At 36.0% G+C, this 25,191-nt stretch overlaps 1 protein-coding gene across 1 annotated transcript in view; it reads left to right on the top strand.

Annotated features, from left to right (window-relative positions):
- The window catches only part of LOC114054298 (cadherin-2), a 251,301-nt gene that overhangs the window by 221,411 nt on the left and 4,699 nt on the right, over window positions 1–25,191 (top strand). Inside the window, exon 15 of the mRNA XM_027877504.1 lies at window positions 13,025–13,189. Coding sequence (XP_027733305.1) covers window positions 13,025–13,189 — 165 coding nt within the window. The remainder of the gene's footprint in view (window positions 1–13,024; window positions 13,190–25,191) is intronic.

The following is a 25,191-nucleotide window of genomic DNA, read 5'->3' as shown; positions in this document are numbered from 1 at the left end:
TTTTAAAATGCCATTATACAAATACTTATTTTTATGACAGTAGTGGTGGTAATAAAGATTTCAAGGCAGTGATAGTTAAACATATGTCATAATTAAAACATCAAAGGCTCAACTATAGAGTCTCCTAAACTAATAGTCCATATATTAGCTTGTCTTTCGTCAAGAGATTGATAAAAGCTGTGACAAATAATACATTTGATAAAGGGAAGTAATGCTGTCCTGCCTGCCATTTTCATTCATTTGCACATGATCAGTGCTATGAAAAACAGTCATCACTAGCTAATAAAAAATACATTTTAAGCAATTGTTGATTGGATGGCACTGTTTCAGACACCGTGGGACCAATATATCTATATCGGTGTTGAGACCGAAATTAAAGTAAACTGAGACATAAAGTTCAGAATACATTCAATTTATTGGTATTTTTGAATGTGCTCAGGTCTTTATACCTCAGTTCACCTTAATTTTAAATCTCGACATCAGCAAGAGGGAGTGATGTAATTTTATGCTACATTATGAATAACCTCTGCTTTGCTGGAGAAGATATTTTACAGAAGTAAAATTTCAAACATGGAAGTATTCACTTCCCAGTCATTAATCCCATTAGGTAGTGCTTCCTGTGTGCAAATGAGTAGGTGGTATTTCTGTTAATTGTGTCACGCACTGATTACATTGATCTCTGTGAATTCAGTCCAGCAAATATTTATTAACCACCTTTTATTTGTAAGGAACTATGTAAGGCACCATGAATACTAAGGCAAAAATGAAACCAATCCTGCTCCCAGGGAACTCATATTCTACTAGAAAGATATAAGGCAGGTGTATAGTAATTAATTCTAAGATAATTTGAGGATTGCGGGATAACAAAGACTTTGCCTGGAAAGTAGAACCCAAGCAGAGGCTGGAAGGAGCTCTTCTAAGAGATAAAGAGAGGGAGAGGCAGTGAATTCCAGGGATGGAGGACAACCTGTGCAAAGGTACAGAACTTAGAGATGGAAAGCTGAGTTCAACAAAAAAGCTAATAGAACAGCTTGCTCTCAGTGCCATAGAGTGTATAAAGAGGAACAGCATAAAATATGTTTGTAATAAACATACCTATTTCAGGAACACCATTGTAGTAAGGGCTTTAAATGTCAGACTGATGAGTTTGCACATCATTCCGGAGAACCTAAGGAGCCAGAGAGAGATTTTTGAACAAGGAGTCATATGGTCAGGCCCAAGTTCTAAGATTATTTTAACACGCATGTGAAAAATAGATTAAAGAAGAGAGAGGTTGGAAGTATAGAGATGAATTAGGAGACAGTTGTATAAATCCAAGTGTGAGATCAGTAAGGGCATGAATTAAGGTATGACATCTGGAGTGGAGATAAGGGACAGGATGTGAAGATATGGTCAACGTAGACTGGAGAAGACGTGGCAAATACTTGGCTCTAAAACAAAAGAGAAAGAACAGTCAAGGATGGCCAGTCAACCAGCTAGAAATATATGTTACCCTCACTAGAAATAAGAGATTTCTAACTATGTGCCAAGTTGAGATACTTTAAAACTCATAGAATGTCTGACCATTTGAAAATGTGATTAGCCGGGGAGTGGGGGGTAGGGATTGTTTGTTTTAAGGTGGTGGCAGATTTAACCTTATGTATTGCCAGTACCTTCACTGCCTACTCAAAATTTCATCAAAACCACCAAAATTTATAGAAAACACATTAAGATTTTGTCAGTTAATATTTATTTTCTCAAGATGTCATATTGAAACCCAAATAAATGTTAGATGTATTTTAATATACATTTGTATAGTTAAGTATAACAACTGGTCAAAATCATTCAACTCCTAATGTTATTGTAGAAAAGAAATAACAAACAAGTGTGAAATACTGAGCAGCTGAACTGGAACAAAAATCTCGCGTGGTCATCTCCATAAGGAAATTAAAGAGCAAGGTGTCTGTTGTCACCCATGGTCATTTAATGAGTGGGTCAATAAGCAGGGCTCTTCCAATCTAGTGCTATATGACTAGTTTTTCAGTTTCAATATTTTAAGTATCATTTTTAGTTATAAATTAGTTAGTATTTTGTTATTATTGATTTTCCCCCTTTAAAAGATTTGCTTAGTGCATTTAAAAGATTCTTAGTGGAATGTTATGTCTGAAGGCAAAAAAAAATCCTGAAGAATGTATACATACATATATATAGATATGTAGATACATATATATAGATAGATAGATAGATAGATAAATGTTTTTTTTTTACAGTGAGATTCAATGGAGAAGGAGTTCTGGTATATAAAATTCCTGAAGACAACTTTTCTGAAACTCAACTTTTCTTTGTAGCAAGGAATATCTATATCTTTAAACTATCTCTCAGTCTTTAAATTTCTTTTGATTAGGATTGTTTCATTCTCTTTGTATCCCCATCATCTAGCACAGTGCTTTGCACAAAGTATTTAATAAATACTTGGTGATTGACGTGAAGCACTAGTCAGTAAGGCTCTGAATTTGTGTGGTTCTCTATTGTCTTAATAAAAGACATTTAAAGCCCTTCCTAGTATGGCTTCCTCCTAACTTTCCAGATTTCTTTCCTGTTATTCCTTTTTCATTCACTTCCCTGTTGTAGCCAAATTGAGTTACTGTTCTTCATACTGGGAATTCCAACTACTGCGTAGAAAGTCATTATTATAGGTACATTTAATTTAGCACTGGAAATCGGGTCATAATCTCATTTGGATAAAGCCATGAGGGCTCATGACATTGTTGGCAGCATTAGAGTGATAACATATTGCCATCTTCTCACTACTTACCTCCCAGGATTGTTGTGAGGAAAGCAGTTGAAAGTGTCATATAAACGGAAGCATTTTTAAAAATTACAATCATTTATTTTCACGTACTAAGCTGCGGAGAGTGGTACACAAAGGTTCTTCTTCTGGCTCTTCTCTCTTGCTTCTTGGAGCTTTTCCAGACATTCCTTTTCTTTGCAGATATTCAGCAAGGGGAATAGTTTTCTTCCACGGATTATTTCCATGTACTTCCCTCTCATTATGTCTGTTTCACAACCCATAACATTAGAGCATTTTTAAAATGAAGAATAATCTAAATATTATGCATAATTTTAAATATTTAAATGATTATCCCCGTGGGAGAAAAACTGTTTAGGTGATATTTTCTTGCTTGGAGAAATGTATGACTGTTCTTTGAATCTCTGAAAAGACTCTTTTCACTTTTCTAGTGGCACTTACCCTAGGTCTCCGCTTATCAGGCTTCAGTTGTGTTAGGGACAGGTATTGGCGTAGTTTTACATAATTGTTACTGCCTTCTTGATGTAGAATGCAAACTAAATGCAACTGCATTTTTACTTGGAGAAACAGGTGCAAGTTCTCAGGTAGTATAAGAGCATTCTGCTCAAGTGGACTCTACATTTCAGTGCTGTGGCAAGTGTGGAAGCATGAAATCATCCTCAAATGGAGTTAGCAGTGGATGAAAGGGCACTCTCACAAATTTTTGCTCAAGAGACTAGAACTTAAGTATATGCCCATTGTAGCATATTATTTAATGCTAACCAGATTTTCTAGGGCAGATTAACAATACAACTTTGTGGATTGGCATAAATTATAACAAATGAGTGGTTCTTTTTAATTATACAAGTAAACTTAGCTGCTACCCTTTATCTTAGGGAAGCTAGGTGGTGCAGTGAGATCAAACACTGGATCTGGAGTCAGGAAGACCTGAGTTCAAATGTAGCCTTGGACGCTTACTAGCTGTGTGACCCTGGGCAAGCACTTAACCCTATTTGCCTCAGTTTCTTCATCTGTAAAATGAGCTGGAGAAGGAAATGGCAGACCACTCCAGTATCTTTGCTAAGAAAACCCCAAATGGATCCACAAAGAATCAGACATGACTGAAACAACTGAACGACAAAACCTTTTATCTTAACTCTATGAAGGCTTACTGCATTGCCCCCAAACCCATAAATCAATAGATAAAACTCACCCACCCCCTAAAGAACTGACTTATAATTTATTCTCACGTAAGGATAGCATTATATATTTTATGTTTTTTTGATGGCCTTTGCCTTCTGTCACTGGAAAAGTAGAAAGAACACTGGCTCTGGAATCAAAGGGTTCAGTACTAATTAACTGTGAGACTTTGGGCAAGTCACTTAACCTCCCCAGGGACTCAATTTCCACATCTCTGACATGAGAAGGTTAGAGCAGACGACTTGTAAGTCCCATTCTAAGCTCTTAAGTCTTGGATTCTCTGATTTCCTACTGCCTTCTAGAGTGGATCCTTCTTTGTGACAAAGAAAAACAATTCAGTAAAAATATCAAGTACAGAGACTATCTGACAATGTATATAGTATTCTGCTCAGCAGTTTCCCTCTCTTCCCCCCACTCCCTAAGGGCAAGGAAGTATGTTTCATTATTTTTGCTCTGGGATCTTGATAGAGTATTCCATTAGTAAGAATTCAGCCATCTTTAAGTAATCATTTCATTTATACTGTTACAATCATTGTGTATATTGTTCTCTTGGTTCTACTTATTTTGCTCTGCATCCATCTATACAAATTTTACCATATTTCTTACTTATTTGCTCATTTGTGTAATTCCTTATGGAACATTACATTTATGTAGCGTAATTTTTGTTGTTTTTCTTCCATTCCCTGATAGGCATCAAATTTATTTCCAGTTCTTTGATAACACAAAGGGTGCTACTTTGAATATTTTGATTGGTATTGAAGGTTTGTTTCTGTCTTTGACTTCCTTAAAGTATTTGCCCAGGAGTGGCATTATTGAATTATAGACTATAAAGTTGTCACTTTTTTTTGTGTCATAACAAAATGGATTTTAGGAAGGTAACAATGCTTAATAGCTTCAGCATGAATGCATTAATATGCCTATCTCCTCACGGTTCTTTCTGTATTAATTATTCTCTTTTTATTCTGCCCATTTTGCATGAGGTAACCTTAAATCTAAGCGTTGTTTTATATTTCTCCATCTAGAGGTAGCATGACATAGTGACTAGAGAGCTATTCTCAGTAATGGTTCTGTCAGCCTGGACAAATCAATGGTTTAATCTCTCAGAAGTCTAAGCAACCCAGAGACTTGTAGGGAAGCTGGAGACATGCATTGATAGAATTTCCTCACCTAAAATGTTCCTATACAGATCCAATGTCTATTCCTTCTCTTACTATTAGTGATTTGGCACAATGTTTTTATGTGGTCATTTGTAGTTTATAATTCTTCTTTTGAAAATGTAATCATTTCCTTTAATCATTTTTATCTGTTGAGCAATGGGTCAACCATATCCTTTGAAAATTTATTGGGCAATGACTCCTGGTCTCATAATTATGTCAATTCCTTGTATTTTTTTTGTACCAGGCTTTTATTGATGATATTTTATGAAAGGATTTTCCTGCCATATGGTTTCTTCTCTAATTGTCTTCATTGATTTTATTCATGCAAAGGCTTTTAAATTTTATGTAGCCAAGATGATTTATTTTAATTTTTATGATCTCCTTTATCCTTTGTTTGGATTAGTGTTTTGTGTGGTCCAGGGTTACCTAAGAACATGAGTTCCCACAGACCTGGTTCAATCATGGGGGATTGACCACACAGGCTTTTGGTTTGTGCCCTCACCATACAGGGACAATATATAAAATAAAGCTTAGGTATAGCTCATTTCTAGGGCTTTCAAATGTGGGTAGCAGGAGTTCCTGCCTGTAAAGGTACTAAGTGTACAATATGGGTATTGAGTATGGGGCAGCTTTTGATGTCCTGTAGCACAGGAAATGGAAAAGACTGAAAGAGCTCACCATAGCCCATGGACACACACTGAAACTAAAACACTCTAATAGCCCATTGGATTTACTAGGAAACAGTAACTACATGTTGAGAATGGTAAACATTCTATGGGAATGGTAAACAAATTATTTCCACTCACCTTGTCCCTGCAGTGTCCAAACAACTCTCAGTGACATCATGGAAGATTGACATGGTCCCAATATCCTGCCATGTGGTGACAGTATGGAGAAGAAAGAAATTCCAGCTTCTGGACAGTCTTCTTTCTTCTCCATATTGTATGCCAATGAGGAAATCACCTTCTGAGAGTCCAATGCTGGACTCTCAAACTCAGGAACTTTTGACAATCTCATTCTCTTGGGAACTCTCAAGTAAAACAAACAAGAAGCATTTATTAAGTACCTTCTATATGCCAGGCACTTTTCTAGTCTTTGGGAAAATAAAGGTAACAGTGAGATAGTCTGAGAGAAATGATTATCAATAACCAATAATTTGGGGAGATTCAGATACCTTCTTCTAAAGTCTTGATTTTAAAATTTTGATCTCTTAAAGGACATTACTGATAATGAGATGGAATTAATTCTCCTCAATCTTGGTCAGACCCCACCCAACCTCATAAGGAATTTAATCTAAGATGGGGAAGTCCATTCTTTTCTATTCTAGCTTGGGAGACAACAGAGGAGACAGATCTTTTTGTTTACATTCCCCGGGCTGGGGCTGGCTTGGGTATAGAGAGATAGTTTCTCTGTCCAAGGATGACATCTCACTCTCGGCCCCTCATTGAACACCTACTCTTTAAAGAGTATATAAACTGTGAGCCCATCACCATGATTGTCTTTGGTCTAAGAAAGATGGCCAAATTGACCATCCTTTTATTAATAATGTTTTGGCTCTATTAGTAAAGTGATTAAATTACCCAGAAACTATGTTTCTTGAACCTTTTAATTGTCACAGTCTGTGCTGTCAAGAATCTCACATTCTGCAGGTGGGAAAAGCATAGAACCCAGACACATACAAGTATACACAAACTAAATACACAAACTAAATTTAAGGAGGAGGCACTGGTAGCTGAGGGTTCTGGACAGGCCTCATATAGTAGGTGACAATTAAGTTAAACTTTGAAAGAAACTAGGATTTCTAAGATGTAAAGGTAAGGAGGAATCCATCCTAGGCATGGGAAACAGTCTGTGCGAAAGCTTAGAGATGGAAAATGTTGTATCATGTGTGAGGGACTGCAGGAAGGATAATTTGGCTAGAAGGAAGAGTGCGTAAGGGGCAGTTATTATATAATAAGGTGGGAAAGGTCATTTAGAACCAGCTATGAAGGACTTAATGCAAGATGGAGAGATTTGTATAGTGGGGATCCACTGATGCTTATTAAGCAAGGGAATATCATGATAAGATGTCCTTTAAGAGCATTACTTTGACAACTGAGTGGAAATTGAAAGAGGAAGAGACTTGAGGCAGGGAGACCAATTAGGAAACTACTATAATGTTAGATTATTGAGAGTTGAGTCCAATTGAGAGGTAGCAAGGGTCTGAGTTGGTGTGGGGGCCATGTAAATGAAGATAAGGTATTATGGAGCTAGAAATGAGAAGGATTAACCACAAGGTACAATCCACAAAGTTGGAAATACCTTTTATCAGAATCATTAATGTCTGACAATATGGTCAAAAAAGGACACAAAAGAAGAGAAAGACAGCTAGGAACTAGAAGTTCAGAAATTCCCTTCTCAAGCTATCCTGGACAAGCATAGTTCACTTGCCATGTGCTTCTCATGAAAGTTTCCATTTTCTGTTCATGGAGTAGAGGAAGAAAGATACCCCCCCCCCCCTCGGCCCTCTGTTCTAGAAGACCATATGAAGAGGAAGAGGACTTGAAAGGGTTGCCTGTTTCATACACTGAATATGTATAGTTCACAGGAGAGGTAGCTGTGCTATAAGACATAATGAGGGGGGTGGTTTCAGAAAAACCTGGGAGGGTTTATGTGAACTAATGCACAGTTAAATGATTAAAACCAGGAGAACATTGTACATAGAACAACAGTATTCTAACAATGTTCAGCTGTGAAAGACTTAGCTGCTTTAATCATTATAGTGATCCAGAGCAGTCCCAAAGGACTGAAAAATGCTGTCCACTTACAGAGAGAGAACTGATGAACTTTGAGTGCACATTGAAACGTACTTTTTTCACTCAGGTTTTTGGTTTGTTTGTTTTTTTCTTGGGGGAGGGGGTTGTTTTGTTTTTTGGTAACATGGCTAATATGGAAATATATTTTGCATGACTTTACATGTATGATGGATATCCTATTACTTGCCTTCTCAATAGGTGGGGGAGGGGCTAGAGAGAGAGAGAGAATTTGAAACTCAAAATTTTTTAAATGTTTAAAAATAAAGAAAAAAGAGTCTATCTTTCTGACTCTCATTAGGCCAGATATCAAGAAGCAGCCAGACCTGCTGAGCATCAATCAAAATTTCCTATGTCTCCTAATCCAAGGGCTAGGGCAGCATATCAAACTCCATGGGAGTTAGATTCAACCCCACATCCAACCAAGGTCTGTGAATTCTCATCTTATCAACTTGCCTGGGGGAGGACATAATATAGTTATGATATAGTTGTGAAAGGTACTTATCTAGTTCATATCTGATTTCTTATGGTAAGACTCTTTTATATTCAAATTACATACTTATTTTAAACTTACATTGATATTTAAGATTTGTCTAAACTTTGCCAAACTGCCTTAAAAACTTTCCCATCAATTCTTTTTTTTTTTAAAAAAGGGTCATTTTGCCTCATAAAATAAGGAAGGTATCCCAAAGGAAAAAGAAAGGGGGGAAAGGACCTCTTTGTACAAAAATATTTGTAGCATCTCTTCTTGTGGTGGCAAAAACATTGGAAATTGAGGGGATCCTCATCAATTGGGGAAGGACTGAACAAGCTGTGGTATGATTGTAATGGAATACTATTGTATTATAAGAAATGACGAGCAAGATGATTTCAGAAAAACCTGGAAAGACTTACATGAACTGATGTAAAGTGAAGTGAGCAGAACCAGGAGAATATTGTACATATTAACAACAATAATGTACAATGATTTAGCTATTCTCAGCAATACAGTGATCAAGATATTTCCAAAGGATTTGTGATGAAAAGTGCTATTCACATCCAGAGAAAGAACTGATTGGAGTCTGAATGCATATCAAAGCATATTACTTTCACTTTATTTTTTTCTTCTTTGCATCTGTATCTTCTTTCACAACATGACAAATATGGAAATATATTTTGCATGATTAAATATATATAAACCATATCAAATTGCTTTCTATCTCAGGGAGAGGGAAGGTAAAAGAGGAAGAGAGAAAATTTGGAACTCATAATGAATGTTAAAAATTATCTTTACATGTAATTGGGAAAAATAATTTTTTTTTAATTTTTGAAAAATAAGGAGGTGACATATCACCCTGGGCAAGTCACTACTTTGTGCTTCAGGGACTGTCTCCCTTTTGTATTTGTATCCCCAGAATTTATCCAAGGGCTTGGCATTGTATGGACTTAATAAGTGCTTTTCATTCATTCATACATTCTGAGTATTAGTTAATACTAACTCATGTAGTAAATCGAATCCTTTAGCACTATCAAGTTTACAAAGTGCTTTATTTCAGACAGACAGATAATACAATTATCCTTAAACTCATTTTATAGATGAAGAAGCTGAGACTTAGTAAGGTTACATTAACAATGGGCCATGTAAAAGGTAATGCAAGGACTTGGTCTCAGGATTTCTGATTCTGAATTTAGTGTTCTTTTCATTAATCTAGACTACTTATTTTTACTGAAGCTTTCATTCAAAAAGAATGATTTTAAGGAATTTAAACCAGTTGTGAAGGTTGCAAGGCATTGCACCATATGCCCAAGAATATTTTAAGGCATTCAACTATCTCCAAAGATTTTTTTTATAAACTAGGCAAGAAATGTTGGACAGTTTTGTTATGACAATTTTCCTTGGGAGCGAAGCCATGGACTTGATGAACTCTTGAGGGCTCTGTTTTCCCTGTAATTCTGTATATAATTCTTACCCTGCATATTGCCATTTGTGTTTTCTTGAATAGTGTATGTTTAACATCATATGATTTTAAAACTTTGTAAATTAAGAGGTTCAAGTAGGTTGACCACCTTTCATGAGATAGAAACTTGAGTGTAGGGTGGGGCTTTACCAGAGGACAGAGTAAGGATGGATGGGTATAGAATCAAAATATATATATATATAGCTATGTAGCTAAGGCCTGAGTAATGCTTTTCTGGAAGTAAAATTTTGTATCTCATATTTGAGGTCAATGTAAGAAAACTATAGCATAAGGAGTATAAAGAATATAGTCTGTCCTGGTTTCTAACTTTCTATAGTGCAGTTTGATTAAGTCAGCTTTTTAAATTAGTCATGCTTGTTCATCAAACATCAGTAACAGCACAGATTGTGATATTTAAAAGTCAGTGAATCATTATTGGCACAATCAAATAGTTATTGATAATTATTTTTTGAGCACTTCCTATACAGTGCTAGGCACACAGCAGGTAATCCAGAAAACAATGACCCTGCCCTCTGTGTACTTTAGGAGAAATTTCCCAGTTGTAGGAAAATCTTCATTTGTTGTCCCATACATTTGGCAGTTACATAAAGTATTCTTTATAGTTATGAAATAAAATATATATTGGAAAGAATTGAATCAATTGTGTGCATTACAAATGTCTCTAGACTAAATCCTGTCTTGTGTAATGAGAGGCATTCCTGTTGTAATGGAATATATTCTTGACTAGGTATCGGAAGACCTGGATTCAGGTTTTGGCTCTGACAGTTAACAAACATCTGAACTTCTCAGATGTTTGTGTCTCAGTTTTCTCATCTTTTGTGTTGGGAAGATATTATCATGTCCTTTTACCTCAGTTATTGTGAGAACCAAATAGGTTAATTTATTAAAAACAAAAAAATCTTAAGGCTCTATACACATTTTACACAAATTTTCCAGATCATGGGGATGCCACACTCCTAACCACCACAATGTGGAAGGGACAGTATGTTGTAGATGCAATAGATCCTTTTAACCTTTTCAATGAGTACGAGTGTCAAGTGGTGCATAAAGGTGAAGGAGAATAAGAACTGAAAAAAGAAGACCATATTTGACATTTAATGGGTTCAATTCAACAAACATTATTAAGGGCCTACTGGGGCAGCTAGGTGGCACAGTGGATAGAGCACTAGACTTGGAGGCAGGAAGACCTGAATTTAAATGAGGCCTCAGACATTTACTATCTCTGTGACCCTGGACAAGGCACTTAATCCTATTTGCTTCAGTTTTCTCTTCTGTAAGATAAGCTGGAGAAGGAAATGGCAAACCACTTCAGTATCTTTGTCAAGAAAATCCCAAATGGGGTCATGAAATGTCAAACATGACTTGTTCATTCTGAACAACAACAGTGTTTAGGGAACTGTAGTCTATAGACACTAAGTTGAGGAAGCAGTTTCATTAGCTTGGTAGTGTTATCAGATTGTGGTGGGTTGAGGGGTAAAAGGACAGTTAGAAAGTGGAGGCAGTGAGTATAGACAACTTCTATAAGTTTAACAATGAAATGGAGGAAAGATACTGGATGAGAAAATAGCATAAAGGGGTAAGAGAGAGTGAAAGAATGTGTATTTGTGTGTCCATGAAGAGGAAGACAGAAAGCAAAAGAGAAAGTTTGAGCATCAGAGAGAATGTGTATGTGAGTGAGAAAATGAAAATGATAGAGAATTTGATGATAGATCAAGTTTCCTAAAGTAGAACTTCTTGATGAAAGGGCAGGAGTAGAGAGATTGACCTTGTCTAGGAAGTGGGTCATCTAGCTATCAGAGATTGGATCAGAGAAGGAAAATAAGAGTAAAGAAGTCACAGAGTTTTGAGATATGGAGGAGTCCAGAAAGTATGACCTCATTTTCCCAAGTAGAATAGGATTTATGTATGAGCATGTATGCTGAGAGACAGGAATTTATGTGTATTAGAGTTGGAAGCATAAAGACTGTCATTGTATCTCTTGTAATTTTTTTCATCTTAATGGTCTTGTGAAAAATTTTCAGGCTAGATTGGATATGGACACTTGAATAGTGTCCATATACAACTGAATTTCTGCACATTCTGGAAATATCCAAAGTCAGGAGGATGATTCTGTGATGTCCTAGACATAACATTTTGCAGTATTATAGTGTTCTGGTTTGAACACTGAAAATATTTGCTTAAGACTAAAATATTGGTGAAGCTTTATGTTGCTGGCAGTTGATTTACCTGTGTATTCATTTGGCTGCTGAAATAGAAACTGAAGGGGATGCTGAGACACCCATCTATGCTGCTTCTGTTTTCTTCACAGGTCTTGGCTTAGATTTTATGAGACAAAACAGTCAATTTTTCTGACAAATTAAAGTGTGTGGTTGACTAAGAGGAGGATTTGGGTACTTTCTTGTATAAAGCCCTTAGCCCATAGAAAATCTAAGCCATTGGGTTATAAAAGGCATAACTGTAAACTGAACACAGTCAATTTTAGTCTTAAACAAAATGAGAATTAATATATTCTCCCCTGAAAGTGTAAGGTTTGACAACAAATGTAAGATATGGCAAAACCCACATTATGTCCTGATGAAATAGAATATTTAGTAAACATATTGGTTCCTATACAAATAATAACATTTTGTGATAAATTTATCTGCAATTTCACAATAATGTACATAAATTCATAATACTTAAAGAAGAATTTAAATTACATTGTATTTTGTACCTGTTTTTGCCTTAGAGAGGGCTAGTCCTATTTGTTATTGGGGGGGGCGGAAGGTGCGAAACTTGACTAGACCCTATTAGAATCTTTGCCTTGTACTCTACATCTATATTTTCTAGGCAGTTTTAGTCATTTCATAGTGCTTGCTACCTCATATCTCTGCTGTTTCCTAGTGGAAAATTGATGAGCAACATTGTAAAGCAGATGGGGCACAGACCGTGGAAATGAAAAACACAGAAGAAGGAGCTGTGTGAAAGAAATATTTAATCATAACATGGAGAAATCATAGTAGCGGGTTTTCCATTATGCTAAGTTTCAGTCATTTTTATGAGTTGCTGGTATATGTAGGATAAAGGTTTCCATTTTGCATCTTGAATTTTTTTATCTATATGTTTCTTAAAATCTCAATGGACATGCCTTTTTGATTTTGTGTTTTTCAGGACTATGATTTAAGCCAGCTCCAGCAACCTGACACAGTGGAACCTGATGCAATCAAACCTGTTGGGATCAGACGACTAGATGAGAGGCCCATTCACGCAGAACCTCAGTATCCAGTCAGATCAGCGGCTCCTCATCCTGGGGACATCGGTGATTTCATTAATGAGGTAACACTTCCTTAGGAACTTTCTTTTATGTAAAACTAAGATGTCTGGGCTACTGAAGGTTAGGAATTCAATCTCATAGTTTATTAGTAACTTAATTTCATAAGTTTATCTTTTGTTAGAAGCAAACACAACCTTCACAAAAGTCCTCAACTTTAAGGACTTTGAGTTCTTACAGGCTATGATAGTAAGATTATGAACTATAAAAGCTTAGAGTACAGTCCTAGGAATAGCCTATATATCTTTCATCCAAAAAGCAACCTGAATTTGGAGAGACTCATTAACAATGTGATGATATTTTGGGGAGCCATAGCAAGTCATAAAACTGTCTACTAAGGTTTAGAAGAATGTGATTTGCATTGACCTGGGGCTACCTATACAAAAAAAAAAATAAATCATGGATTTCTTTAAAGAGGAAAAACATATTGATTTAGTAATAGCCGTCTAATTTAATAAAAATAGGTTAAGAAAAGATCAGTTCCCTCTCATACATTGTATTGATTACAGTTACAATATGATATCAGTCCTAGTTGCAGGATCTCCAAGAATTCCCTAGATTCCAAGTCATGGACTAACAAAATTGTCATATTAGCACAGATTAATTTAATGAGAGATGTTCATTTTGAGTTTCTTACATATCACCCTTCAAATTCTAAGGATAGTAGAAATTTGTACTTGCAAAAAGAACAAAGTCCCATCAAATAAGATTAGTGAGAAGAGCAGGCAAATTAACTGGTATATAGGTGCATAAATACTTAAAAGTTTATTTGAGGAGTTTTAAGAACCTGTGTGAGAGGGGACTAGTTTTCATTGAATATAACAGATCTGATTTTCACTATGAAAATTTTTTTTTTCCTTTCACTACTAACCAAGAGTTCTTCTATCTTTTGTACTTAAGGTGTGTAGGAAAACTTAAATTTAGGTGAATGCAGTCAACTCTAAATTAATCTGTTAGAATTTCAGGGCAAGAAGCCATTGTCCTATAGATAAGTAGTCAAAGCATATTTCTCAAGAGATAATTGCACATCATTAACAGTCATATGAAAGGATGCCCCAGATCATTAATAATTCAAGAATGCAAATCAAAACAATGCTAAGGCTTCACTTCACATCTAGCAAATTAGTGAAGATAACAAAAGAAATAGTCCCTTTTGGAGACATTGTGAAAAGACAGGCCTAGTCATTCATTGTTGATGGAGCTGTGAATTAGTACAACCATTCTCGAAAAGCAGTCTAGAATTGCCCAAAGAAAGTGACTGAAATATTCATATTCTTTAAATCAATGATTCTGTTGCTAGGTACATACCCTAGAGAGATCAATAACAAAAAGTAAGACCCTATGTACACTAATATATTTATAGCCCCCCTTTTTTATGAGTTAGCAAAGAACTAGAAACAAAGTAGATGCCCATTGACTGAGAAAAGACTACAACAGTGGTGTTACATGAATGTAGTAGAATATTATTATACTGTGAAACACAGTGAACATGATGAATAGAGAGAAGTATGGCATGATTTAGGTGAATTACCAATGAAATGTGAAAAATTTGGTCTGAGGGCAGATTTGAACTCAGGTCTACCTGATTCCAGGCAGAGATCTATCCACTCTGCCACTTCGCTGGATCCATCTAGAACATGAGAGGCTTTTCCTTAGGCTTTTTTAATATATCTGATGGGTTATTATGAAATAATGTTTCCAGTGAATTAAAGGGAAAATAATGCATTTTTAAAAATTTAGAATATAAAAGGTCTTAGGCATAGGTATGTAGACATAAGTTACAGGGGCTAATAGTACAACCTATCTGTATGATCAACTATGCAATCTGAAGTTGAATTTAATTTCCTCCTCAACGTAATGGAATACATTACGACTAGTCCTAATTGGAACAATACTATTAGTGCTTCAGATACGTTATCCATTAAATCGTCTAACCTTGGAATTTAACTAGCTTTTATAGAGTTGTTTTTTACTGAACAGATTTTTAAAATGCTGACGAACCCATTATTAGTAGGGGACTGTCTATTTAACAAACCTTTTTGAAGTCAGAATCCTTCTCAGCTTCCTTTAGATGATTCTAGAAACAGCCTTTCATATTTGTTGATTTTTCTTGCCTGCGTAAATGAATAGATAAATGTTAGTGATTTGTTGAAGGCATCCATAGAAGTGAGTCATCTGAAAATGGCTACATATTTATTCACCTGTGACTTAAATGATTTAATTTAGTTTGTTCAGTGGTTTCAGTTGTGTCCAACTCTTCCTGACCCCATTTGAGGTTTTCCTGGCAAAGATACTGGAGTGGCTTTGCCATTTCCTTCTCCAGCTCATTTTACAGATGAGGAAACTGAGGCAAACAGTGTAAAGTGACTTTCCCAGAGTCACACAGCTATTAAGTATCTGAGGCTGGATTTGAACTCAGGTCTTCCTGATTCTAGGCCTGGCACTTTATGTCACCTAGCTGCTATAATCTAGTACGGTCTAGCAAAGGAAGAACATTATGATAATGATTATAATTATAGTGATTTTGTAGATATGTTTGTAAGAGTATTGCATAGTGTGCTTAATTGGACATGTAATCATGAATCTTGAGGTAGTGTATTGTTTGCGATGTAATAAATATATAAAGTGAAACAAGCATTTTTTTTCGGTATTATTAGTTGACATTCATTTTACTTTGAAATTTTAGAGAATGACTTTCAGAATATAGGGGAAGCTGATACAAATTTATTTTCTCTTAGTGCAACATTTTTTGTTAACCTCCTAAGAGTATATTTTATAACCCTTTTGTTTTTAAATCGTATATTTTTATTAAAGTACAAACTTTCAGCAAATACTTTACAAATATTTTGCCAGTTTATAGTAATTTTGCCTGGATAAAACTTTCTATACTGAACCCTACATGACAATTTCATCTTTTCCTCCTACTAGTAAAACTTTAATACTTGTGTTTGAAAATAGCTGAACTTAACTTTGAAATTATAGGGAAAACATTGTCATTACAGTTAGCAACTTATAATTAGTTATGTGCCTTAGATTATAACATTGAGAAGCAACTCTGATACAGTACACAGAACCCTGGCATCAAAAGTTCGAGTTTCATCCAAGCCCTCCCAGTCAGTAGCTGACTGCTAAATCTTGGACAGATCACTTAGCCACTCTGGGCCTCAGGTGCTTCTGTAAAATGAGAGGATTGGACAGTCTCTAGGAATCCTTATAGCTCTAGAATGCTGTGATTTCTTTAATAGAAGTAGAAATTTATGATTTTCAGAGTGTGTGGGAAAGGGGAAGAAGAATTTAGCTCATCTTAAGTTAGTGACCACCAGTAAAATTCCACAGTGATATGAAAAGGTTACCTTTTGTTTTAAACCTGGATTCTAAACCACATCAAAGAACACATGCTAGATAAGGTTATGTAATTTGTGTAGAAGGCTGAATAAAGTTTTTGTGCTTAGACCAACAATACAAAATTCTCTTGTTGAAATAAATAGGAATTCTAGTATCACCTCTTAAAAATATGTTACTAGTATCTTACATTCAGTTGTATGTGATTTTTACAGACTCTGCATTAGCACATCTCTGCACACAAGGCACACATACATTCAGACCTCTGTATGTAGAGTGATTTTCAGCAGTAGCAGCAGTTCATCCAAAGTCACATAATACTTTCCCAGAGTAAATTAAACTATTTCTTTTTTTAATTGCAGACTTGTCTGACTCAGGGGTAAATTCTTTTTTGTTCCTTTGGTGCCACAGAGTGCAGCAGTGCTCTGGAACCCTGTAATTCCATTATTTTTATTTCCAGTATTCTCATAGATTTTTTTGTCACATCTACAAAAGCGCTGTAATTACATTCATTGTTTAAAAAATATTCTTTCTTAAAAATCCCTCGTCTCAGCTCTGTAGTGATCCCTTCAGGTTTAGAGCTGCCATAACTCTCTCAGGATTTCCAGGGTTCCCTAATTCATAGAAACTTGCTCTGCAAGAGGAAAAAAAAACATCTGTTTCTTACTTTCCCTCAACCTTTTTCTTAGCTCTTCACTAGTAGCACACCAACGTGTAAGATGTTTGTAATGGGAAATGAGAGGAAGCTATAGTAATAGATGAAAGGTTTACAGAGTTGCAGGTCGCAGATATGCTTATAGTTACTCATTATAACTATAAGCTAAAACTATAACTATAGTTATAATTACTACATAGCATAGTTCTCAGCCTACGCTCATTAGCTCCCTCCTGCCCAGCTTCTTTCCCCTCAGCCACAGCCTTGACAGTAACTTTTTTCCTCCCATTTGGCTTATCAAAGCTGTCACTCCCCATTACTTACACTCCCATCCTCCTAGTTAAAAGTACTGAAGTCTGAGGCTTAAGGGAGTCCTTTCCACCATCAATCCTCCCCCTTCCTACCCACCTCAATCTTTATGGATTACTTAACCATGACCTACTCTCCATGGTCTATAAAAAAAGGTGCCTTCTGTCTATTCAGGCCCCAAACTCTTACTGAGAAAGAATATTTTTAAAACTAATTCCACAGTTGTCCCCTCCCAAGTTTCAGGAATTTGTTTCCATGAACCCTGTTGTGGAGTTTTCTTCTGGCCCCTGGAAACTTCTGTCTCTTTCTGTCTCTGCATGTGTATGGGCGTGTGTGTCTGTGTCTATGTGTATGTGTATCTGTCTGTCTCTCTGTCTATCTCTTTTTGTCTGTCTCTTCTTCCTAGTCATCTCTTTCTTTCTCTTTCCCTTTCCATCTATCTCTTCTGACTGGCTGTTCCTATGAAGTGGTTTCTTTTAGCTCACTCTTAAGATTGATTCATCCCCCAATGGTATGAGCCCCTTTCCTTATGAGTGGAGAGTCACAAGGTCCAGATCCACTTTGGACCACCCAGAGCCTTGGCCTATTTGATGCATGGCAATTTTACAGACTCACTTGTTGCTTCATTCTGACCTAGATTATTTGGGTTTGCTTTTAGCTCTACACTAGTAGCCAGACTAAGCTTTCATATACATTTAAGGATCAAAAGAGACTGTGTATTTTCTCTTCTGTAGCAAAAGAATCCAACTATTTCCTATTCCAGCTCCACTTGGGCCTCTTTCCCTTGAGTATTATAATTGTTTGGGATTTTTTTTTCGGGAGGGGAGGACCACGATCACAGTGGGGTGAACTTTGCTCACTGATAAAACTAATAACCTATATCTCATTCTGGACTTTTCTTGCCCATGCCTTTCCATAATCCTCCACAGAGGATTCACCTACCATATTGGAGGCCTTCCTTTGAAAGGAGTAATATTTTACAAATGAACAGATTGTTCATCTGTTAAACCCTACGCTGTCAGTGCCTAACCTATCTACCTCATGTTATAGCTATGCATAGCCTCAGTTATGCCTTTTATATAACTTTGATTCAGGTCACCTTTGGCAATGCACAACAACCCAGTTTCCTTATCTGTAAAACAAAAAAAAGAAAAATAGGTAGTTGATTCAACAAAATGATCTCTAAGGTCCTTTGCCGCACTGAGCTTCCACATGCTCCCAACCTACCCTCCTATCTCTGTATATATACACACATGGACATCTATATATACATCCATATACTTTTTCATACATATCTATACACACACATATATATACACACACATATATATATACGCACATAAATATGCTTGTATGCATAATGTGTGTATGTATATATGCATGTATATGTCTTTCCATAACCATTTAAATGACCTATAATTTTTATTTTCTTGAGATCACTGTTTCAGAATTCATAACCATTTAGCAATACCAGGAGAATGCTAACATTAATAAGAGAGGCACTGTGGTATAGTGGATACAGAGATTGTCTTGGAGTCAGTACAACTTGGGTTCAAGTTGTATCTGATACATATTGGCTGTGTGGCCTTGGGCAAGTCATTTAACCTTTCAGTAAACCAGACAACTAAGACTCTTAAGTTGCACAGAAGGTTCTGGTCTACATTGGTAGAGGGGGTTCTTTACCAAGAGCATCATACACAAATGAAATCACCGCTCTCAGTAAAAACAATGTTTCAAAGGTCTGGTTTTGGAGGTGAAAATAACATAGAGCCATTTGAAAGATCTCAGGTACATTCCAGCCCTCTGTTCTTCCTGTTCAATTTTGGGTTCATTCTACAAATAGAATTTCAAATGTGTATGTGAAGAACTAACTCAATAGGTTATACATTTTCTGCATGACCTCGGCAATAGACATTCTCCATTCACCTGTGTGTTCTGTGAAGTGGGTTTCTTTTGAGTGGCCCTGGAGCTCATGGAGAAGGTCTGTAGTGTAGTCATCAAAATATAGGGAAATACCTTTAGGTCAGTTCGTGTTTGCCTGTTTTATTTTTCATTTGATATCATAATCAAAAGATCAGTGATCAAAGTTGTTTCGATAACAGGAGACTGTTAGAGATAGATGAGAGTACATCTTTCGTAGAATCTCACATGAACTTACAACAAATGGGAAATGTCTTGATGGAAAAGAAATACTTTGTTTTTCTTTTGCTCTAATAAAATTAAATACATTTTTGAAACCACAAAAAAAAACCACCCAGTACTGTTTGATATACTCTATCCTTTTCAGAAATGTGAGTTACTGTGAAAAAATGAACTACTGTGGAAAATAATTTATGAAAGCTTATTTGTTCCCATCTTATTTCCTTCAAAGATTTCCTCAGTGCATGTACCGAATAGAACATTCTCATAAAGATTTCACAGAGGTGAGAAAGTAGGCATTTTTGTCAATCTGTGCCTATATCTTTTCAGATGCCTTTTGGGGAGCAACCATCTTTTACAATCTTTTATAAGTTTTTTTTTATATACTCCCTCTTAGAATTACCTTGAAAAATGATCCCTGAATACTTTTTAAATTGTTTCTCTTCCAACAGATATTTTTTCTTTTATAAAGTTATTCACATTCAGAAACTTTCCTTGTCTTCATTTTCTTGAGTCTCATTTCCATTTCTTTTTATAGCAGCACATCAGGTATTGAAATATTAGAATCCATATGTGATCATTTCTTTGCCATTAAGTGCTAAGAATAGGCTGCTAAAGAAATGATAGCAGATCAATTTCATTTCACATCTGTTTGTTGTCCTATTCCAAGTTTCTTCTAGAACACCCTCAGGATACCGTGGTTTATATGAGTCCCACATCAAGCTTTATGCAGGATTTTTTTTTTAACTATTCATTTTGTTCTCATCTGAGGTAATACTACTTTTAATCCCTCATCATCTTTCTGTGTAATTTTATGCAAGTTAGCTTGTTCAGCATACAGTTCCTTTGGCTGTCATGTTTTGCCTTTACAAGGAATTCGTTTTTACTGGCTTAAGCAATTTCTGGGTAGCTAGGTGTCCCAGTGGATAGTGTTGACTTTACAGTCAAGAAGACCTAAGTTCAAATATAGCTTCAGACACTTACTAGTTGTGTGACTCTGGGGAAATCACTTAACCTGTCTTAGCCTCAGTTTCCTTATCTGTAAAACAGCGATAATACCAACACATACCTCTCAGAGTTGAAAAGTAATAATATATGTAAAGTGCTAGATAAATACCAACTTTTTAAATGCTGGCTATTTATGGGTACTCTTGTTCTCTTCATTATGGCAATTGTTTTTACATTGGTTACACTTTAAAAATTGGTGATCAGTCACATAATCAACAAGAGAGTGGACTGCTAGTTAACATAACTTCTCCAAACTAATAATCCAAAAAGGAGGAAATACATGACATAATCTAGAATAATTAAAATTGAACCAAAAAGATGGGAAACATGAAGCAACATAAAGCCAAGTAGAATGGAAAACTGAAATATGTAAAGCCCTCACTAATCTACCTCACCTATAGCACATCCTGTGCCCCAGTCATAAACATAGTGTGTTGCTTTCTGTCAACCCCCAGTGACTCAGCCTGTAGCACCCATACCTCCTAAGAGGAAGAAAACAATATTGTTTTCTAGCCACACAAAGGAAAGGAAATAAAATGGGGAGGGCAGGGAGAGGATGAGCAGTACAGAGCCAGCTAGAGGAGGAAGGCACTTCTGTTCTCAAGGGAAGAAGGATGGAAACTTAGCTCTGGTCAGTGTTTTCATGGAAATTATTGAGGTAACAGGCCCACCCAAATTCCAGGGTCCCCCAACTCAAGGAAGCTGTGTGTTTGTCATTTAGTCATTTTCAGTCATGTCCAACTCTTCGTGACCCCTTTTTGGAAAGTTTTTGTGGCAAAGATACTGAAGTGGTTTGCCATTTCCTTTTCCGAAGTATTTTACATATTACGAAGCTGGGGCAAAGAGTGTTAAGTGACTTGCCCAGGGTCTCACAGCTAGTGTCTGAGGCTAGATTGGAACTCAGTTCTTCCTGCCTCCTGGCCAACACTGTATCCACTGTGCCACCTAGCTGTCTCAATTCAAGGAATCTGAAGGAGAAAAATTCCAGTCACAGCTGTGCAAAGATATATAGCCAAACAGGGAGACAGGATGAGAGAGCCAAGACGTTAGGAATACAAGGCAAATGCTTTTAAAAAAAAGAAAAGTTCAAGAGATACTAGATGCAATCCTTGCTCCCAAGCAGATAAACCAATAGTGAAACTCAGAGAGAGACAGATGAGTAAGAGTTTCCCCCAAATGGTCAAAATTTTATAAGTATTATATACTTTGAAGAAAAGCAAACAAAAATCCCTAAAGAAAGAGAATTCTGTAGATATCCATGAAATCATAGAACAAAAAAATAGAAACCCCAGAATCAAAAGAAAAATAATTCTTTTAAGAGAAGATACTAGCATAAACATTGGGTAAGAAAACTAGTAACAAATAAATGAAAGAACAACTTAGAAAACATAATAAGCAATCTCTCCAAAGTAGTCGGGGCTCTCAAAAAGAGATGCAGATTTGAAACTCAGAAATTCAGAAGTTGGGGGGGATGATCAAAGAGGAGCTACAGATCATTTTGAAAGTACACATAAATATTCTATAAGCCAAAGCTGCTGATTTTGAAGGTCAGGCACACAGAGTTAACTTAAGGGTCATTAGTTTCCCAGACATATGGTCAAATATTAAAACTTAAACAGTCTGCTACAAGAAATAGGGCTCCGGATAGCGCTTGACCTGGAATGGGGGAAGGAGAGAGACAACTTTCTATGCAGGTCAATATCTCCTTTGCAATCTTAGTCTGAGAGAGGTGCCTAGATTGCTGTGAGGTTAAGTGAATTCACCAGGGTCACAAAGTATGTGTCAAAGATAGGTCTTGAATACACAACTGTCTGGTTTCAGAGCCAGTTCTTTAGCCACTGTGATGGTTGTTTCCTCACTGCAAGATAAAATAAAAAAATATGGCCCAGACTACAGAAGATCAAGTACTAATTAGTCACATCCATGGATTGCTGCTAGATTCAAATGCTATACGGTTAAAACTCTGTGGCATCTTTTGGCTAATTATAGAATTTAGTGCAATATAATATATTTTGTAAGCTACCAGGGAAAAAACCTTCAGCTATGAAGGGAAATCATTTGATTAGCCCAGGATTATACCATAGCCATGAGAAATAAAAGAAAATATTGGGTTAGGATATTCAAAAAAACAAGGAGTTCACAATATAATAATAGACGTCTTTTGAATGTAAAAAGGGGAGACAGAAAATAAAGGATCTGTTTATGTGCTCGCACTGTGCCTGAAGGTGAACAGAAAGCAGTCATTTTGTAATCTTCTCTAAAATCTTGGGAAAGGGCTTGGGATAGTATGGGTAAGAGTAATAGGTGAGAATGGCAATTGAAAGGGTCCAAATAAAGAATATTTCCATTCTTCAATGGAAAGAAGGGAAGAAGGGGCTGATAATGGGCTTTGTCTGGGGCTGGGGTGGGGTGGGAATCTTCTCTTGATTAATGGATGTCTTCTCTTGATTAATGTTTGTGCTTTCCAGGACTGCATCAAACATCCCAGAAGAAGGGATGTATGGATCCCCAGGGGTTGCCAGCTCCCAGAGCAGTAGGGTGAATATAAGTTCCAAAGTTGGATGTATTGACCTTAGGAAAAGTTGAATGATCACAGTAAGGGCAGTAGGTCTTAAACCTCATGACTCAGGATAAAAAGTGACCCTCCACACACACACACCCCCACACACTTTCCTGCCCCTTTCATGAGTTGATATTTCTAAGAATGAGGGATGCCATAAAATAAACATGCATATAACAAGAAAGAAGAGGGAAGGGACTGTGAACTCACTAGCATAGAATAATAGGACATAGCCTTTCATGATAGAATAAAAGAGAATAAAAATACAACACATTTAGAATAGGCCCCAAAAAAAAGAGAGACAGAAAGGGGTTCAAAGTAAAGGAAGGCTTCTTGAGAAAGGGCCCTTCAAGAGCATTACATAAGTTATGAGGTTAGACAATGAAGGAAGGATTTTGAACCACACTTATCTGGATAGAGAAAAGGAAGAGTCAAAAAGAGGTAGGAGTCGGGAGATAGGATGAGTAAACAGGAATGGATAGCAGAGCTGAGTCTGCTGTCAAATTAGCGACAAAGTGGTAACTTCAAAGAGGAGATAAAAATCATTATAAAAGAAATAAATGGTAGAAAATATAATCCTAACAAGCATAACCATATGTAAATGGATTAACAATCCAATAGAATGAGAGAAAATGACAATGGATAAGAAAAAAAATTGTTGTAACTGAGACAACTTAAGATTAAAGGCATGTAAAGAATAAAAATGAGACATTGAAAAGAAAATTGGAATTACGGTGATCCTATCAGAATATAGTCCAGGAAACTATATTATGCTTGAAGGTAGTATAGGCATAACCTAGTGTTCATTAAACCCCAAAACATAAACTACTTGGGGAAGACACAACATTTGGCATAAACTACTGGAAAAAAACTGGAAACATTTTGATGATGAAGAAGGGGAAAAATGAAGAAGGAGAAGGAATGAGGAAGAAAAAGAAACTGTTATTGTTGTTGTTTGTTAAAGTTTCAAATGGCTACTTGTCCTAAATATAAAAGGTTAGGTCGTTTAAAATGCAATTATGATAAAGTGAAGAACTTTTAAGGAAAAAAGGGACGTCACATAAGATTAAACAGACAAATTTGGTTCCATGAAATTCAGAAGCTTTTACACAAACAAAAAGATAACACTCACTTGAGTAAAAATCCATCCATGAGATATTTCCAAGTTTTATGTCTAATTAATACAAGTACCATTCATCAGTAGATAAATGATTACAAGATATGAACAAAGTCTTTTCAAAAAAAAGATTTGCAAACCATTAGCAATTATAGAAAATGAACTGCAAGTCACTAATAACATAGTAATGACAAGAGATCAGAATCAAGAGTATAAACAAGCAAGTTGAAACTACCCTACATTTTACCTTACACCCCTCAAAGTAGCTAAGATAAAAAAAAGACTTAAGTGTTCAGTATTTAAAGGGCTGCAGAAAAACGGAAATATGAATACACTTAAACGTAGACATAAAATGATCAAACCATTCTGGCAAACAATTCAGAATTATGTGGCGTAAAAAAAAAATGACTTCATTCTTTATACTCTGACCCAAAGATCCCACTGCTAAGCATATGCCCCAATGAGGTCATTGAAAGGCCCCATATAGCCAGAAGTATTCAGAGAAGTACTTCCTGTCTTAGCAGATACCTAAAAACAAAACAGATGTTCATGAATTGGGGAATGACAAAAAATAAATGTTGGTATGGTAATGTAATTGAATGTTGTTGTATCATAATAAATGTCAAATATGAAGAATTTAGAGAAATAGGGAAAGATCTGTAGGAAATGATACAGAGCAAATTAAGAAGAAAGGAAAACAAATAGACCCAATGGCTATAATGATGTAAATGAAGAGAATAACCAAATGAAGTTGATCACAGGTAATTTTAATGACCAGTCTTGATGCAAAAGAAGAGAGGAGAAAATGCTTCTTTCTTCTTTTGTTGGAAAGGAGAGAGACTGTGAATATGTAATATAGCAAATGCAGTCAGGCACA

Source organism: Vombatus ursinus, unplaced genomic scaffold (genome assembly GCF_900497805.2).
Source record: "Vombatus ursinus unplaced genomic scaffold, bare-nosed wombat genome assembly UNPS02014812.1, whole genome shotgun sequence".
Lineage (NCBI taxonomy): Eukaryota > Metazoa > Chordata > Mammalia > Diprotodontia > Vombatidae > Vombatus > Vombatus ursinus.
Note: the sequence above shows the minus strand (reverse complement) of the source record. Positions and strands in the feature narration are given on the sequence as shown.